The sequence below is a fragment of the Colias croceus genome, chromosome 2 (assembly GCF_905220415.1).
Source record: "Colias croceus chromosome 2, ilColCroc2.1".
NCBI lineage: Eukaryota > Metazoa > Arthropoda > Insecta > Lepidoptera > Pieridae > Colias > Colias croceus.
Window position 1 is genome coordinate 8,756,279 of NC_059538.1, and position 20,097 is coordinate 8,776,375.

A 20,097-nucleotide genomic window follows, 5' to 3' on the forward strand; every position below is an offset into this window, starting at 1 on the left:
AATTTTCTAATTCCTCCCCGTGACTCGCAATAGCGCCTTAAAGAAAATACTTTTACAGTACTCCAAAAGTGATAATTCCCTACAACTTAAAACATAATAAATATTTGTATACTTAGTCTGTAGCATTTGTTAATTAATGGTTTAATAAAGAGTAATATTAAACTAAGCTATTTACAGGGCTGCACATACTAATAAATCTGTGCCTCCAGTGAATAAGGGAGTAAGACGAGTTATTCCCTTTGGTTTTTATTGCACCATTGGATTCAGCTCGTCAAAATACACAACATATCAAAAGGTCATATCTCTAGCTGCATCCTAACCCATTTTTTCGAATGACCCAAACGGTATAAGTAGGGTGTGATTAACGGTATAAGTTACCTTATCCATCATTTTAGGCAATCGCAAAGGAACTATTCGTCTCGAGTCAAAATAACCCACGAACACAAGGACGTATGTGTAGTTATACTTTTTGAATAAAGACTTAATTCATTTTGTTCCATCCGTGCTAACATTATTTTAGTATAATCGCATTTGTGTCATTTTTCTACCATGAGCATAAAGGAACAACTCTTACTGCCACACTCAGAGACGTTTAATGTTTACATAAGTCGTTCCTTAGTACAGATTTAAAAAAGTTCGCTCTCAGAGACAGTTAACGGTTCATTACCGTCCCTTAATGACAATTAAAGTTAAGTACAGCAAAACCTTTACTTAACTTTTTAATGGTTGATTTTGATATTTGCGTTTGCGGACTTGAGGTTATATTTTTATTTTTAATAGGTACAAAAATCACATTTAAAATTAATTAAAAGTTTTTTCAATATTAAAGATTGGTAAAGATGTCTGATCTCATAGACTTTATTGACTTTGTGGACTATGCCAGAAGGTATAGAGAAGTCGGGCCGAGGCGGTATTTACGAGATAATTCTGATCCCTTCACAAAATACTCTGTTCAGGAATTCCATGCACGATATAGATTCACACCAGATTCTGTAAAAAATGTTATATTGCCTTTGCTGGCACCCGACCGAATTAAACTTAATAGCGCGAAAAACTTCTTGTCGGGTGAAACACAACAACACAATCCAAGCGGCAAGCAAAGTTTTTAAATAAACTTGAAAACATTGACAGTTAGCAATAAGTGATACCAGGAAAAAAAAGGGTCTGGTTGCTTTAAATTATTTTTATGAAACAGATGTTTTGCTTTGTCTTTCACTAAAAACGACCGGTAAAAGAACTTATTTTAATTTATGTCATTTATATAGATGCTTTCAATGTGTTTAAATAAAGTTTTTTGCTATTTACTAATAACAGTTTTTCAAGTGTGGCTACACTCACCGTTTATCGATAAGCATTCGATAGAATGATTTGACGTTACTCCGCCCTATGGATACTTAAAGTTGTCATTAAATAATGAACCCTTAAATTTTGTCTCTGGGATGAAGCGTAACTTAGCAGATTTAATGATAATTAGTTAATTACTCATTAGGACTAATTTAATCAATCTTTCTGAGTGTGGCAGTTAGTGTCATTGGTTTAAGTGACGACATGAGACAGTTTCGCATTAATGCCGTGTTGCTATTGGTCTATTTGAATACTGCACGGAAACAACGGACAGTATTCCTTTTTGCATAATAATATTTTTCAATCGTTTTTTCAATAAATCTGCAACAATAAATCTTTATATTAAAAAAAAAGGTATTTATCAGTTAACTTGGGATAAATACTAATAATATTTCTATGGAAATTAACTATTTTTTGCAATAGATAAAAATACAGTTTTAATTAACACAATAAGTGCATATGATATTATACTCTTTGTTTATATAAATACAGAACAATAATTGAATCATCTAAAGCCAACAAAAATGTTATATTTTCTTCTTATAATTGGGTAAGTTTTATAAAAAAAAAATAACTAGTTTTTAATCTTTTTTTTTAATTTAATCTCACCAATAATACTATAATTATAGACGCATAGAAAAAAAATTATAACCAGTCTTGACAATTATGAATATTGTGTTCTCTCTCATATCGCGTTTTAGCCACTGTAATTTGCCTTTTTTCGGTAATCTTCGTCAAAGTTCGGTAACTGTCATATGCTCGGAGCGTCCGAAGACGATATGTATATAGAGTGGTGAAATGCATTTTCTTCTTGCATAATTTAGTAAAATTTGTTTAGCCAAATGAAATACATTTTGGAAATACGACAATTACGAAGATTTGCATGCGCATTATTAGTTTTGGAGTACTGTAATTCCGTACAATGTATCTTACACTATCCAGTAAACATCGCATAAAAACCTTTTACGTAACGCGGCACAAAATTGATTGTATAACGTATACAGCCACTATTTTGCAATTTGTAAAGCCGACTACATTTGTAGATTCATATCGGGGGTAGATTGGTAGCGCACCGCTCACGCGAACCACATACTTATTTCAACAATTTCGAGAACACCCAGTGCTTCTGCCCTTCCTGAATAAATACGTTACTCATTTTCCTCATTTCTCCACCTGGCGAGGGCATTATAGCGAACAATATCATTGATTTGTGTCGTTCGCCAGAGGGTTACATTCACATCACGTATCCAATAAGAAAATAATATCGTAGTTTTAATATTTACGTATTTGCAGCAGCTAGTACGCTGCCATTAGTGCTTTATATCGATATGTTTAGTCGCAAAATAATCTTATGTATTTTTATTATAGATCTGGCCTTCAAATTGGATCTGTGAATAAATTTAATTTAGCCCAATATTGAGAGCGTACAATCTTCATATATTTCGGCAGTGTCATTTGTAGGATAACATATCACAAAGGATAACAGAATATTGTACATGCGAGCTTTATTGTGCGTAGGTTCTACACAAAAGGGAAGCGCTCCGCCCATCCGATACGTACGGAATAGAATTACTATACGAAAACGTCATTTTCACGTTCGGCACAAACAACGCTTGTAATTAATGTTTGTATAGAGCTAGACAATACGTCAGTTAGCTGGACCATTAGCTGCACAATTAGTGCAATTGTCGTTAATTTATTGTTGTGCCGCGTCAACGGCAAGCGAGGAAATGGCCGAACTAAATCATTCATCGCCTTCCCTGCCCGCCGATTCCAATTGTCATGATTCGAATACTAATCGATATTACAGGAAGCGTCCTATTTTCCCAGTGTAAAGAAATTTTCACATTTTACAAATGAAACTTCGCTGAGCGTGCAAATTTTCACGAATTATATATTTACGTGCCTGTGAACGTTTTTGTCGTAATAAAACTTCGTTACCAATTCAGTAAATTTGTTTAAATAGGTATGTTTATATGATAAAATAAATACAAAAACAAGTACATAAATTATATCGTTAGACGCTAAAAGATCGTTGTAATAATGAGTCTTTACTTATTACTCTACAGTCTACACACCAAAGACACTCAAAATAACCCAAAAGCGTTTTATCTCCAAAGTAAAACATTTATTTTAATTTGTCAAATACGTGACATCTCCACCGAGCCAATTAATGGAGGAATCCGGGTAATTTCACCCAAACAACGCTTTAGCGTGCGCCATCCGTGGACCGTGACGATCCGTCAAGGGTTGAACATTACCCGTCAAGCTCTAAATCTTCACTAAACACTCGCCCACGACGATATTTCAATCAATTACTCTAATGTTTTGAAATATCTGCCCCTTTAAAATGTTCAATGATTATAAATAAATTTTATAGCTCTCGCGATACGGCGTAACACTTTGAGCGTAAGTATCGTTGCAATTAATTTGGAACGATCCCGTGCGATCGGTATAAATTCTGCTTTTGTACAAAATTAATTGCGACCGACGTCTCCAGCTGCCGCTACAAAAACTAAACCGAGATATAAACAAAAAAGTCTAGAAAGGCTTAATTACATTTGAATAACGAAAATAATTGCAAAGAAAAGGCTATATAGTCTCGCTGCTTTTTCGTTACGAGTTCCCTTAACATTTAATATAATTTCGTTGATTATTTAAAGTGATATTGAGTATAGTTTAATTATAATAAAGGACATTTACGTGTTTATTAGTTAGTTGTAATCATAATCAATTTCTTTGTTGCTATAAAGAAATTGATTATGTAAGAATCAACTCAAACTACATATAAGTAAATTTGGACAAACTACGTAAAAGCATATGGAACTAAAAAAAATTATGAGATCATAAAATTGTATGAAAAATAACAGGAAGAAAATAATAGATACATTTACAACAATCTATACTCGACCGCGCCCACAACCAACAGGCCACGACTGATAAATAATATCCTAAGCTACAAGCTACGTGCAGTATAAATAATAAATATAATATCGCCACTCAATCATCACCTGTCTTCATAATGAATAAAAAAGTTAATTAAACGAGTGCTGTTACCACGCGAAGGTCCGTGCCTTGCTTAATGAAAAAACGTTTTCTTTTATTTCTATCACGACTTGCGATAACGTTCATTTTAGTCCTAGACTCATTAATGAGTTTAAAATCACAAATGTTACGAAGGTTTCGTTCGAAGTTTCTTAATTTCAGCACACGGCAGAGTCTTCGCGATTAACGCATGTTCATAATTAAGTGGTAACAATAACGAGTGCTCATTTATTTTACAACTTCTTTTACGACCGCTCGTTTAAATACATTCGCGTATAGCTTGTATCTGGATTTTTCTGGATATTAACGAGGCATAGCAAATAATTGGGAGAGCTTTAAAAATGTATTGAATTCGAACTCGAAATAATGATAACATTTTATCACTTTATATTTTAATCGTTTTTGCTTTTCAGTTATTTTTATATCAGAAGATAACAATCGACTATATATGTATTTTTATTTATAAGGCGGAATGACTTTTTAACACCACTTCTGATTGTATGGGCATATAATTAGCGCAATAGAGTTAAATCAAGGAAAGTAATCAGTTGTATGGGCACAAACTTTTTATGTACCATACTGTAACAATGGACATCAGATAATAAAGCTTCGTACGAACGACTATGCCAGATCAAAGCCAGCCTATTTAGTTCTTGTTAGTGCTCTGGTAATGATCTAGGTGTGTCATTGAATGACGCTAACTATAACTAATGACGAGCCATTTATCATTGTTGCACATAATCATTTATAACACCGTCCATATTCCTTACTTGGTACATGGAACACATGAAATTCATCTTTAAATAATCACATATTAAAGTCAAATTCCGGTGCACTATTCTGTACACAATGTTGAATTATTTTGTTGTGCTACTTGGTGTTCTCAGTGATTAAATATAAAATCGTACTGCCATTTACTCAAAGGTTAAATATGTAATAGTACCTACATCAAAATCAATCTTGGGCTGTTCATTATCAATTTAATTTCCAATATTTTCATAAAATCGCTTTTATCTTTCCCACATTATGAATATTAAAATATGAACGCTCTCAATAACACCAATGCAATGTTATCTAAACGGTTTAAAACTGAATGAAGTCAAAATGAGCTCGCTTTAAAAAGTTCATCTAACTTTGCATACAATTTTCACGGTGTTAAATATATTCGCACACAGCTCTATGCGATATAAATTCCAAAGAAGATCAAGCTAGAGCCTGTTACCCATGCGCGAATATAAAAACAAAAAGTAAGGTTTTAATCCGCGCTCCATTTTAATAGGATTTTCCCTATGTCAAAGTTAACGTCGGGAAGCCTGGATTACAGCGTATAAATCATTCAATTTCATCTCACATACTGGTTTAATATAATTATTTTAAGCGTATTATTACTCTTTGATAGACGAAGCCTTGTATTTGATTTGTTGAATTACACGTTTATACTGGACTAGTGTAAACAAGTTCTACTATTGTCAACAGAATTAAATGTAGTTAGAACTTGACCTAAAAGGTCGGATTACCTTATAAATGGTTTATACATTTGTAAATCCTATTATTGTTGTTATTTTGTAATCTTAGATATTGAAGAAAATGAAAAGTTATTGAACAATAGGTGTATAATAATAATGTTTCGTCGTGCCAGTATTTATGTAAGAAGTTTAATTTTCTCATAAGCCGTAAATCACTTGTGTTTATTTAAACAAATTGAAAATATTATTATTATAGCTCTATACCAATTGAATATCACGTAAAAATTAATTCGTAAGGATTGACGCAGTCTGGCTGTATTTTGGTCTGACTGTATACCAACAATCCATACATCCAACCTTTCCATTTATGGCAACATATTTTCCTATCCACAACTTATCAGAATCATTCCTAACCAAATCAAACTAAACAAAATTCCCTGCAATAACGTCTAACTATATATTTTACTAGGGCACCGGAAGTTTTAGCAGCGTCAACGGCGTCGCAATGAGCCCTTCCAATAAACGTGATCGCTGGCCGCTTCCGCCTCTAAACAATCTCGAGTTATTGTACAATATATCGGCTATATCGATTGTACTCAAGTCATGTGTACTTCGGGCCACGTGATTCTGGCAAATGTATACTAATATTATAAACCAGAAGTTTATTGGTTGAACGCGCTCATCTCAGATACTACGGGTCCGCTAAGGAAAATTTCTATCGGTGTTTGATAGCCCATTTATCGAGGAAGTCTATAGGCTATAGGTATATCATCACGTTAAGACCAAAAGTAGTGAAGCAATGCAAATGTAGAATTAATTATCGCAACTAAACATTTAATAGATTCACCCTTACGCTACTAGGGAAAGTCGAACTATGTCGCATTTTAAGGAAAAATACCGTAAATATTTGAAACATTCCTTACTCTAATTTCATCTTTATTTATAGTTCAGGATACATCGCCCATTTTTGCAAGTGACTACTATAAAGCTAATTTTCCGTTTGTAGCTTTATTTTGATGAGACGCCCAATAATTTCGTGTACGAAAGTCTCGATTGTGGTAGCTAACAGAGATAACAAGGATAAAAAATTTTGATTTGATGGTTCTCAAATATTTATTACTAACTGAATTTTTTTTTGTTCAATCTCAAGATAATTACCTAAATTATTCGAAAAAATATTTGTCCTACAAAATCTATGGTTTTTTCAAAGAGTCCCCCTTTCCAAAGTGTATCGATAACGAGGTCATCATAAATGATTACTAACAAGCTGATTTTTTTGTTTTCACTTAGTTAATGTTATTATTTTATATAATTCAACAGACATATTGTCCTACAAATTGCGTAATAAATATTTGAGAACCATCAAATCAAAAAATTTAATCCTTGTTATCTCTGTTAGCTACCACAATCGAGAGTTTCGTACACGAAATTATTCGGTGTCTCATCAAAATAAAGCTACAAACGGAAAATCAGCTTGATAGTAGTCACTTGCAAAAATGGGCGATGTATCCTGAACTAACCTAATAGTTGTAATTGACATAATTTTAAAGACATTTGAGCTGAACAACCTTGGAGGCCCTTGACATCGTTTTTTCAGACGCGAAATAATTACCCGAGTTTGTAATTTTATGTCAAAAGAGACTTTTTTATTTTATCCTCGTTTCCTGGAATTTCAGCAAATAGAAAAGAAGCTTTAAGCAGTAAATTTTATTGAATGCTGCACTAAATAAAATTCACTCGTCTGATGCAATAAAAAGTCAGTCAATCTCAATGAAAATCGTCTTGTCTATACAGAACCAAACAACCTTAGTATATTTTATTATTCAAAAGATTTATTACTTCAATTTAATTAATTATTTTCAATTTTCAATTTCCCAACCACTACATGCATTTAAAGTATTTTAAACTACATCCTTACATTCCTCCTCATCCTATTAATTCCGAGCTACCGTAACAAACAATTACCCACACTAGTTCTAAATCACCACCTTATCAAGTTACGCGTGAAGTAGCACGTATAAATAACACATATTAATTTCTAATAATACATCATCACAGATAAATGATGCAAATGCACCGCCGCACGCACCAATGTCATAATAATTTCGCTTGGGGTTACATCATCGCGACAGGCGCTCAACACAATATCTTTATTAGTTTGATAAAGGAACTAGAACTGTGTGGCGAATTAATCGGTCGCCGACCCGGCAGTGCAGCGCCGGTCAACCTAATTGGTAATTAATCGAATCGAAATAAATGCCAAATCATTACAAAATTTTTTTTGTAGCAGTGTGACGAGGTCGATTTGATGTTGTCAAAGAAGTTTCACTTCTGACATATTGTGTGCTCGGCACATACATTTTATCAATAAATACCTTCTCTTTAATTATGTCTGCAAATAAGATAGATAAACTTATAGAAACGTTTCCTTAGTGCAGTGATCAACCACGTGGACAAAAACCGGCCGTGGTTCTAATTCATGTAAGTCTAAATCTGTAGACCAAATACAGAAGTAACTGTTCCATAAAAACAACGATGATACAGTGAAAATCAAACAAAAATATAACGACATATTATAAGCTTTAAAACTAATTTATCAACCAATACAACGTGACCATTCATATTATGAATATTTTTTGTAGCAGAAACAATGTTAGTTAGCAAGTATGTAACCAATATTTCTGTGACATCATTCACATTATATCACTGTAAGTTCTCTAAATATTAATAAAAAAAGTACATATTATATAAACAGATAAATCATAAACTAGATAGGAGCACGGTGGTCTCTGATAAGCGGTGCAATAAAATGGGCATAGTTCAACATCAGTTAGTACAAATTTTATAAAGTATGAAAAGCGTTACTTTGTATCTTCCTTATCTTGTTCTTTTTGAGCCAAAGACACTCTGATTTGTATAGTTAAAAATGTAACTTTTAATTTTAATGAGATAGCTGCTCCCGTCATTTCTGAATTCGTTAGTTTACTTACAAACTTTTCCTATTTCTTATATTTATGTAGATACGCTTAATTTAGAACAAACATTTTTTTGCAAACATTTTAAGTACTGATAAAAAGAAGAGAAATTATGTTGCCGTGTTGTTTTTACATATTCATGGAATGTACGAATAATAGTTATTTAGTAGCAGTTCATAATGGGATCACATGAAAAAAATATACCTACTACAAAAAGTAACTATATAAAGTTTAACAGATGACAAAGTGCATATTTTTTTAATATTGCGTGTATAGTATGATCAATCTCATAACCTTTAAATTAACAAAATGTGTTAAATTTAAACGCAAGTTTTTGCAATAATTAGATTTTTCAAGAAGGTCAATAATTCAATGTGATTTAAAAACACAAAAGTAAATTACCCAAAACAAAAACATACACATTGTAAAAAACGCGTCACCATATTAATAGCCTGAGAATCAATGATAAATGATTATCATGTGTTTCACATTCACAAAGAAATATAATACGAGAATAAGCTTCTAATCGTTCCTAATCCATCCTTTTAACCGTTGTCATTTCAAGTCCATACAAAAACAGAAACACTTCGAAAATTAAACGCTGAAACAAAAAGGATACAGGGAGCATTTCGATTTTTGATCATCGTCTAAAAATAGAAAGACATAAACACCCCGTCGAAGCAGCAAAATGTGCACCCCTTGTTTAAACTATAAGTAATGGCTTCCAACGGTGGAGTGCGACGGATAATTTCACTTAATTTACGATCTGGAGATAACTGTATGTAGCCCGGACGCTACAGATTACACGCTCGATTAATCAACGGCGGCGTTAAAAAAAGTTGCAGTAAGCACTTCTTAACACTGACTACCATTATAAAAGCATTGTCTCTGAACTTTATATTTATCACGAAAAAGAAAGAGTAACGCAAACGCTTGCAATTTTTTTGTAATCTAAATAAATAATTCTAACACGGCTTCCAAGATTAAAAAAATAATTGAATAGAGAATGTACTCAAAATCATTTTATCTTATACAATTTCACAAACCAATTCCGTTCACTTTGTACTGGGCAGAGCATGTGAATTTATTTCTGGCTTCCAGTTTGACATAAGAACTGCAAACTCGTTAGAACTGCATGATACTGCGGCCAAGTTAGATTAAGTACGGTTTCGGTCCAGGGCGACTAGATTAATGCTTTTTGATACGTCACGGCACGGCATTTACAGCAAATCGTCCCGGTAATAATGGTCAGACGTAATCTGTTCTTGACTGTAAGGGAATAAATAGTCATTGAAGCTTGTCATGCTTTATAAAACCTAGAGGAAAATTAACTGTTCGATATCTCAATTAAAAATTTTTTATAGGGTCTTTCCTCTATCTCATAAATACGTTACGAATAGTTATAAAGAATGTTAAGATGTATTATATCTAAACAAGCAGTCCAAATTTAAACAATAAAACGGATCAAAGCTACGTTAAACCTGAATTTACAAAACATTATGCAACACACTAAGCTGCCTAAAAAACAACCCATAAAAAGCTATAAGCCGATTAATTAAACCCAAGATAAGCAAAACAGTCCACTCAATCATCGATTGAGATTTTGATCTTAAATTCACTCACATGCGACTTCATCAGTTCCATTTTAAAAGACCATTAACCAGAGCCCAATAAGTCGCACAAACAAATTACAATAGAGCTAATCTTGCCTTAAGTAGGTAATACTACTCAGTCATGCGTACTATCTATTAACAGGCTATTGTCTAATTTATATCAATAGACATATCTGTGACCATTGCTTGTTCAAGGATTGGTTTTGGAGAGTATGAATTGTCAAATAAGGAGTTCTAAGCCCGCCTGTAGGGCGCCAACTTGGGAGGTCCATCAATTATACACCGTCCAAATTAATAGCTTACATGACCAATGCTCACGTCGTGAGAGGCTTAACGTGATCAAATAATGATACTCATCATTGGATATTCGTATGTGATGTATCAAACTGTTCACATATCACTTTTTTATTTAACAATTCACATCACGCTATGGTAATCAACGACAGTACCCTTTGGGATTGTAAATTGGCGTCGATACAAAATATTATAATAGGACCATTTATAGGCTCAACGACACTATTGTCCGAGAGATATAAAAATAAAAATCTCCATGTAAACAACAGCCTTCTTGTAATTTTAGAATTCTTACAGATTGAGAAACCGAAAATTATAGCTGGGAAAACAATAGAACATTGTCAATACAATAGATATGATGTTCTTTTGATGAGGTATTCATTTAAAACGATGGATGTATGTAAATATTTAAACTCTGAATAAAATCATTGTGACAAGAATGTGAATGGCTCGTTATGTTGACTTTAGCCGCATCCCTTCTGGCGATATAAATGATGACCCTTTGTACACTCTGTCGACAGATATATCGAACAAATAGTGTAACGCTAGGAAAGGATACATTATGAGCCTCGCTGCCGAACAAACGACTCATTGAAATACTCATCTAACACTTAAATGCATCGCATTATTTGAATACTGCTAGCGAGATAACACGGGTACGGTAATAGGAAAACATTTCTCTTTAAGTGAACAATAAAAGCAATGTCGGAATGGGGACAAACAAACTATTATAACAAACGACATTGTGTTAAACCTTTATCAAATACTTGACATAATCAAGTCCCCTTGTATAAAGAAAATCATTAATCATATTTCGCTTCAACTTCATAATAGCACAAAGTTAAGTAAATTGTCATTTTGGTTACCCGTATTTCCTAAATTACATTTTAATGGTCTCAACGGCACTTGGAACAAAGTTCATTTTAGAGTTTATGTTCATGGTACATCCATTTGCAGGAATAACAATAAGGTGTAAACGGCAGATTGAGACTAATCTAATCAACAGCTTACGATTCAACACCATTGTTTTTTAACAGCGCATTAAAATATCCGGCAGAAATAACATTAAACTTAGCTATACATACAACGTTCCGAGCAACCGGGCCGTTGCGACCGAACCGTTGTTAATTTAATGTCAAATCCTTCGTGCCCGGAAGTGCGATAAATACAAAAAGGTCCGTGATTTGTTGCCTTCCAGACAAACAAATTGAAAATTCTAGTCATCTAACGTAACCGAAAATTGTTAACGGTTTAGTATTCACTTCGTGTATAATGGAATGGTCGTTTAATCTCCAAGGGCGCTGAACAATAGTCTGGAGAGGTGATTTGCATGGTTAGTATACTAAGTACTCATATTCGGCACATTTGCATGCCCAAATCGAGCCGATTCGTCGACAGCTTCGAGGGCACAGTCGAGACGCTAGCTGATGTAATCGCCACCGACACTTCTAACAATGATCATTCAAATTAAAATTTCGAACTCCCAAATTACGTCTTGACATGAATTTATTGCCGTTAAACATGGTTACAGTCCTCTGTAACCCCACGTAGGAGATTAATATGAGACACATGTTGCGGTCGAAGCGTATTGTGCTTCCCGAGGAGTTAACAAAAAATTTTCAAGAAATACTGTGAGAATTGAATCGTATAGTTTTTAGTTGTGTGTCATAATTATGCTTGCATGTGAGAATTCTTGTTATTTTCAGACAAAAGATACTCACTTCCAGCCGGTGGAGTATCTCGAAAACAGCCATATTTCGTTGCTGTGCGGTCGGAAACAATGGCAGCGTTTTCGCGCTCGTTGACAGTTACACGGCCTCTGTAAAAGAAAATGCAATGAAATACTTTGGAAACGCGGTTAAAAATAACCCAGAAAAGCTGCAGCCTGCAAGTATTATTTTACGTGCTCACATTCTGACGTCGTAATCTCGATGCCATATATTATTTCGTTGTCGTCATACAATAGCATACAGAACGACAACCGGGGCTGCATGTGCAGTATTAATTAATTAAATCGTGGAGAACATTAAATCACAAAATCCAATCACACACACGCGATTTAAAATTCAAAACAGTTCTATTTCCCCACGGCAGCGGTTCGAGCCGCGTTCGAGGGAGCAAGGAAATTACTAGTGAAATCAGTTACGAAGCGGGGAAAGGATGTCCGCCGCGGACAAAGGGACGAGATGCTGGAAAAATTAAAAAAGGAATCTCTGGAAGGAATTTTACTTAGAAATGTTCATTTAAAGGAGCGAATAAAGCTTTAGCTCGGTGACAACCGAGACCAACTAAGGCATCAGTGAGGCAGTTTTCAATATCGAATTCTTGAAGCACTTCATTTTTATGTCGACTGTATCTTAATTGATGTTGAAAGAAAGTCTTTATTAATTTTTCTATGTTTGATTTTATACAGAAAATATTTTATTCAATGAAAAGTTGTGCGACAATTACATAAATACCTACATTAAATTAATGCGATTACTGAATGTTTGAACTGTTGAATAATTAACGATTGACGATTTTCAATCCGTATTCAAAATATTTAATGACAATTTATTTGCTCTGATTTAATTGTTAAGCAAATACAGAAACTAGTTTTTACTTTAATGGTAAATACAATAATAATTGATTCCTTGTTTACATGATTCGAACCAGCTATACTCTATTATCATTTAATAGAATGCTATTTAAGACTTAATCGAATTAAATAGGGAAGAAAAGAAGTGCTGCAATTTTACAATAAAACCCCATTATTGGTCTTGAGAATCACTTAAGGTCTACAGTAATCATGGCATTAAGATCTGCACTCAAGCATTATCGTAAGTCCTTATTTCCGCAGCAATTGCCACAAGATAGACACATAAAGAAAATGTCATATACCTACATACTATGTAAAGAGTTCATCTTACAATAGTATAAGTGACGTTCAGAAGACCTTACTTCATTATTTTTATTGTGATTATCAAGCCGAATGTACTCCGGATTATTCTAATAGTAAACTATAATCACCACATTTTCATTCATCCAATATAATTGTCATCAAAATTAAGACAAATTGAATACAGATGTTATAACAAAATGTGTTGATATAATATGTAGAAGCTGTACCATTTGTTTGCCAACATCTCAAGCATTGTAATAAAACACAATATAAAAAAAACTTAAGCCCTCCATAATTAAGTACCCGTAACATATTATTGTACACACAATGCCATTTTCTTTTACGCTTTATAAAATCCGAGTCCCTACACGGAACAACAATAAAAAGCATGAACATACCAAGGGTTCGCATTAAATAGCTTCTAGAGAGCACTCACATTTGAGTATGGAGGCATAATGTCCCATAACGCGAGGAATATTCGAGGTTTCGCGTAAACTGGATGTAACAATAGAATATGGGACATTGTTTTGCTAAGAAACAAAACGTAGCACGGTTAAGTGCGGCTTGTGCGCATGAATATATACGAAATTAAAGGACCAATGTTCACCCCAAGATATAAAACCGTCATATTACAAGAAGATTACAACGCGTTTCGGCGTTCCGTTAATTAGTATGCTGTGTAGCGTCAGACAAAAAACACTGGTTCTTACGTTTTATTCGTCTCAGGTGCAAAATGTTACAGTTGTTTTCTTTTTAACAAGGAGCTAATTTAATTAAACTAGATGGTTACATTTATAAATCGCTTACGCTAACTGTTCGTCGTCGTTTTTGGGTAGGTAGGTACACGACGTTGAAAAGCAAGAAACCATTAGATAGATATAAAGCACTTCTTCATAAATTCGGTTTTTAAAGAAAAAATCATTATTTGAAAGAGGAAATCGGACGTCCTTTTATAGCAACAAGTATAAAGAATATTATCGAACGAAAAACGTAGCATCTTCACTGCCATCCGCAGAACGAATACTGCTCTCTTTGCACCCTTTCTTTCTTTGAATTGGCACTTTGAATTGCAGTAAAAAGCATTATTTGAAAATCGATGCACAGAACAAGCACTTTTCTATACATTTCAGCGACAAAGGCATTTCAGTTGTATAAAACGAGTCATTGTTACAAAAAGGACATGACCATTGACCACATAACGTAGAATAGATGAACCCTTAAACATTGTAATATGAGGCAAGGTTAAATAATCATGTTCATATCTACAAATTGAAGGACAAGCCGTTTACAATTATAATAAAATATATTTATTTAGCAAAAAATATAAAAAACATTAAAATTCAAGGCGAACATTTATCACACGCGGATGCGTTTCCATCACACATCTTATCGGGACAAACATTGCACCTGAGCAGATTGTAAATCAGTAAACAAAAATGTTACCCGTGGGTAAAATAAGATAACAATAGGGATCTTTGTAGTTATAACATTACTATGCCTGTTGTATGCTTTATCTTCTACATCTATGCCATTGTTGAGACGGCGTTTTATGTTTCTTTAGTTTATCAGCAAACGGAGGAATCGCGTTCTTATGTCGACATACAAACCTAATGTATTGAAAGTGGATTGATTACGGACAAAAAAGGAAAAAAAATGTGAGTAAATTTGTAGAATAAAGAATCAATCGACAAATAATTAGATGTTAGTAATCGTCACCCTACTTCTTATTCCGAAGAAATAAAATCTTTAACGAACACGTACCTATTTAAAATTGCTTCCCATGTATTGGTATATGAAGCCCACTATATCTACTACTATACAAAGGATGTGCACGAAAAACCTTGAAGCCACTCATGTCTAGGTGGGAGCATTGTTAATATTTTAGCTAGAAGAGTTTCATACGTGTCTAGCACATGAAAAGGGCATTAACATTCAAATCTTAGTGTTCCTAGGAATCGAAACAAAAGCGCCGTCGATGTACGAGGCTACGAATTTGCATAGTACATCGGTATTGCAGAACTCAAGGAATATTGAGCTGTCGGTGTCTCTATCGGTTCTTTACATAAAATGTCGTATTTGGTTTCGTGGAATTGTTAGAGTACGAGAGTACCTATAGAAATGAAACACTAAATGTCAGTTGCTCATTAAGATAAAGATCTTTCCGAGCGGAGATTACTTAGTAACGACCAATTAATACCGCTCCAATTAAATGAAATAGGTACACAATATCATCTGAAAATGCGCAACGTAACGATTAGACTGTAATTACACATTTGAAATTTTGTGGGCCGAGTACTCCTAGTAATTGCGAATACGCCTGTATGCTCAAGTTCGAAACTGCGACCCATATTGCTGGCTGCCGAAGCTGGTTACGTTAAAATATTTACAGTACGGCGAAAACATGCCCCGTCCCGAGTAAAACGGAACTAATGCCTTGAATAAGCGAGGTGTGAAAACGCTTATAAATAGTTACGGTAAGCTTTAAATGGGTCAATTTGTTCGCGTTCATATGTATGGTAATGTAAGGAAATGGATTCGCGAGCGGTAGACTCTTCCAGACTTAAACCGGGATCACAGTCGGTTGTAACGAAAATACCAATGTGCGAAATAATTCAAGGGCGATCGAAACCCTTTTTCCCCTATCTGATTTGTGGAGTTAATTTAATTGTAAATATTCTAAGTTTATGTTATCAGATTGGGCGAAAAATCACTTTAGAGATAGCAGTTTTATTAACTAAGGGTCAATAAAACAGCCTATCTCTAAAGTGACTTTTCAACAAAGAAAGTAGGTACATATAAAATATATTGAATTTAACCACCACCCAAAACACCCATCTCGTATTTACTAGATAACCTTATTTTTTTACATACTGAATATTGTCTCATGTAGCGTGTTTACAATTGCTAGAAAATTCACAGAAGTCCCTTAACCCGTCCCTAGTGGAGCATACAGTATTTCTGCGACAATTTCACTGATCGATTTCTCTTTGTGGACAAATAAGTTTTTACTCCAAAGAGACTTTATAGTGGCGGTTGTTTTCTGGAATCTTTTCGAATTAATTTAAGAATATATTCTCACATTGACCCGTGAACTTCAAATCTGGTATGTTTACTTTTTTCGGTAATTAAGAGATATCATTCAATTAATGTATCCGTTCCCGTAAGCGAATAATTATTACGTAGTTATATCGCGAAAAACACGATAATTATGATAAGAGTAAAAGATAGTAATATAATATATTTTTGTTCATTATCTGTATCCAACAACTTACAACTGTTCGATAATGGACAGGACACTATTCATTACCTCTACCGAGAAGTTTCTTTTTATCTTTTATTGCTATTTTTAAACACATAATTAATTAGATTATGTATATCGTTTGATTTGAGGATAATTTATTAAGTGCATATTAGGTTATCTACTACGCATCCAAAAACTACATACATACAACGAAATAAGCAGGATCATGAGGGCAGATCTTTGAATTCCATTAAGGCAGTAGGTATATTTCAGAAGAAAAACACAAATATGTTACAAAAACATTTCCTTCAAAGGCACTACAGCATACATAAATATATGAAACAGTACCATCATTCCCCAATAAAAATATCAAACGCCCCAATCAAGAAGGTCAGCTCAAAAATTGCATGACGTTACATTTTCTTAGAAGAATGAAGCCATTTCCATTTTAGCAGTGTCATTGCACGCACGGCCTTTAATAAAAGTCAACACCTAAATTGCTCTGAGAGCTAACCAACAATATAAATAAAAATGATTTATGTCATGCCATCACGCTGTGGAAAAAAAATGGAAAAAAGCTTCAAGTAACAAAATTTCGGAAAATATAAAATAATATACATTTTTCAAGGATATATCAAGGGATAAATTTGAATTTCTATAAAAATTTGGTCGGCGCAAACGGGCCCCCAATAAAATATAAAACTCGTGTCAATATTTTCTGGTAGAAAAAAAAATTGACTACATAATATTTCGAATCGGATCTGGTATCGCAAAATTGTGAATCAAATATTATACATATCGCAAACCTGGAAAACAAAAAAAAAAACAACTATCTGTTGCAACATACATAGCACAAAACTTTATAAAATTGTTGTACAAATGATATACCCTTGAAGAGACAGTCAGCAAAACTTAAGATGGATTTAAATGAACTTACGCCAGCTCTTAGTCACAACTTTATATGTAGGTCGCGTCTTTGCACATTTTTCGCGAGGATATTTCACGTTTAAATTTGATAGAGTAAAATTTACCTTCTGACACCTTTGATCCTTCTTGATAGGGGTTCAGTGAGATATCATTACTAAAACACGGCTTAACCTTACCTTAAAATATTTTCCGACTTATTATATGAAAATGGTTAAATTTTTTCTTCCACTTCACGACGGCAAACGTTCGCAAAAAATAATCTCGGATATTTACAACAAAATTTTCAGCTAAATTCAACAAAAATAATATTGTGCTGATACAAAGCTTGGTTGGTGATGTTGGCTTATAATTGAATACGTAAAAATGTAAAAATTAAAAATTATTTCAGTATATCGATGATCATGTGTAATCCGTTGATTTATTAGTCTATTTCAACTTGATTTCAACAGTCATTCTTACGCTCACAAACTCGACCTTAGATTAGTTAAGTTTACCATCACCAAGGTATAATTACATCACCTGCTAAAAATAATGTCAAAAATTAGACCCCGAAATCATCATCCAATTTTTGCATCCACATGCAATTAGCTGAACACTGCTTACTACCTAATAGGTAATTATGAGTGCGAATGAAACGCTTCAAAACCAACCGCACATTAACTAGGCGCCAGCTAGGCGTCACTCAATCACTTGAATGGCATGCTGATTAACGAATTTACGATACAATTCACACACGCGGCCACCGTCAGCATGGTAACCGATACCATGGTAATTTAAATCACGTTCTCTCACCGACAACCATACATCACTGATTATTATCTTCGCAGGCAATATTGGCGATGACAGTTCATGATTATTTATGGTTGTGACTGTTGCGTAACACTTGCAATGGAATATGAATAGTTAGAATTCATTTCTCTACGGAATACTATTTTTCAAATAGAAGAAATATTTATCTATCACTAAAACGAATATCAAAGATACATTAAATATCAGCAATGAAGTTAAATAGCACATATTTAATTCAAAGAATGCTACGTAAACTCATGCGTTGGTATAAACATTCCTGCCTTCTTAAATCCCCGTAAGATTTATTGTACGTTAAAGCACATACATTTCTAACTGAAATGCTCAATAGTTATTTTAATAATGCTTCCTTTAAATCTGCAGACCTTTTAACATTGTGTCAGCACGTCTTAAGACTTTAATAATTGAGTCGGACCCTCATCAGAAGGGGAGCTCAATTTCTAATAGTGTTTTAATTTCAGTAGTTGAGGCACTATGATAATGAATCTGTCAATCAGTTAGAAGATAATATTTTTCATGGGTATAGAAACTGCAAAGAAGGTTTTTTACAGTATTGAGTACAGAACATCTATAAGTGTACGTTATCGAGATGGCAAGATGCATATATGAATGGTCAATTCGTTACTGCATGTATTTATTTGAATAAATAATTTTGAAATTAACGACATTCCAAGAATACTTTCTGGTCGACGCGGCATTGTAGGGCAAAGCAAGTAACGTGCTGGTATTCTCTTCCTCAAGCAAAGGACTATCTGCACTTTAAATCCCAAAGCATACACTAATAACTAAGGGGATGACAACACTTGGCTCTGGGCAATAAATACCGCATACAGATACCGCACCGACAAATCAAGGAGCGGCCTAAAGGTAACGTTGGAGATTAGGAACCAGCACACACTCGTAACTCAAGCTAAATCCTGCGACGTCGAGTTCATCGGTCTCCAGGGTGTGCCCGAGTCAACCAAAAAACTGCAACGAGCATTTCTTCGGAATATTATGAAAGGTGTGTCCAGAACGTCAAGTATAACAATAGGTAGGGCATAGGCTTCTCCTAAGAGAATATAAGAGATAATCATAATAATATATTAATGAATGTCGAATGTTTGATTCATAGGTTCGGGGAGCCCTTAGTATGAGGAAGACGAATTTTGATACATTGTTAACTATGATATATGACCAGATATAATTGTCATCTATACATAATCTATTATTTTACCTGTTATTTTTTATTTTAGTTCACGGAACATTCTTTTGCTTTTTTTTCTATACATCTGCTATCAAATTTCACTATTATTACACTTATGGTAACATCAACATAACTGTCGACTGTTTTTGAAGGCCGGGACGGCAAAATTCTCGCTATAATAATATGAATGCATATAGAAAATTAAGAATAACTTAACCAAATAAGAAGGTGAATATTTCTAACGGGTGTACCGATTTTCAAGTTTATTTAGTCGGATTTCTACAAAGATTTTACTATTATAAAAGCTAATGTTTATTT

General features: G+C 33.8%; 1 protein-coding gene across 2 annotated transcripts in view; it reads right to left on the bottom strand.

The window, feature by feature from the left end:
- The window catches only part of LOC123704065 (heparan-sulfate 6-O-sulfotransferase 1), an 87,969-nt gene that overhangs the window by 54,154 nt on the left and 13,718 nt on the right, over nucleotides 1–20,097 (bottom strand). For both annotated transcript variants that reach the window (XM_045652327.1, XM_045652336.1), the window contains exon 3: nucleotides 12,459–12,556. In XM_045652327.1, the coding sequence (XP_045508283.1) occupies nucleotides 12,459–12,556 (98 nt within the window). The remainder of the gene's footprint in view (nucleotides 1–12,458; nucleotides 12,557–20,097) is intronic.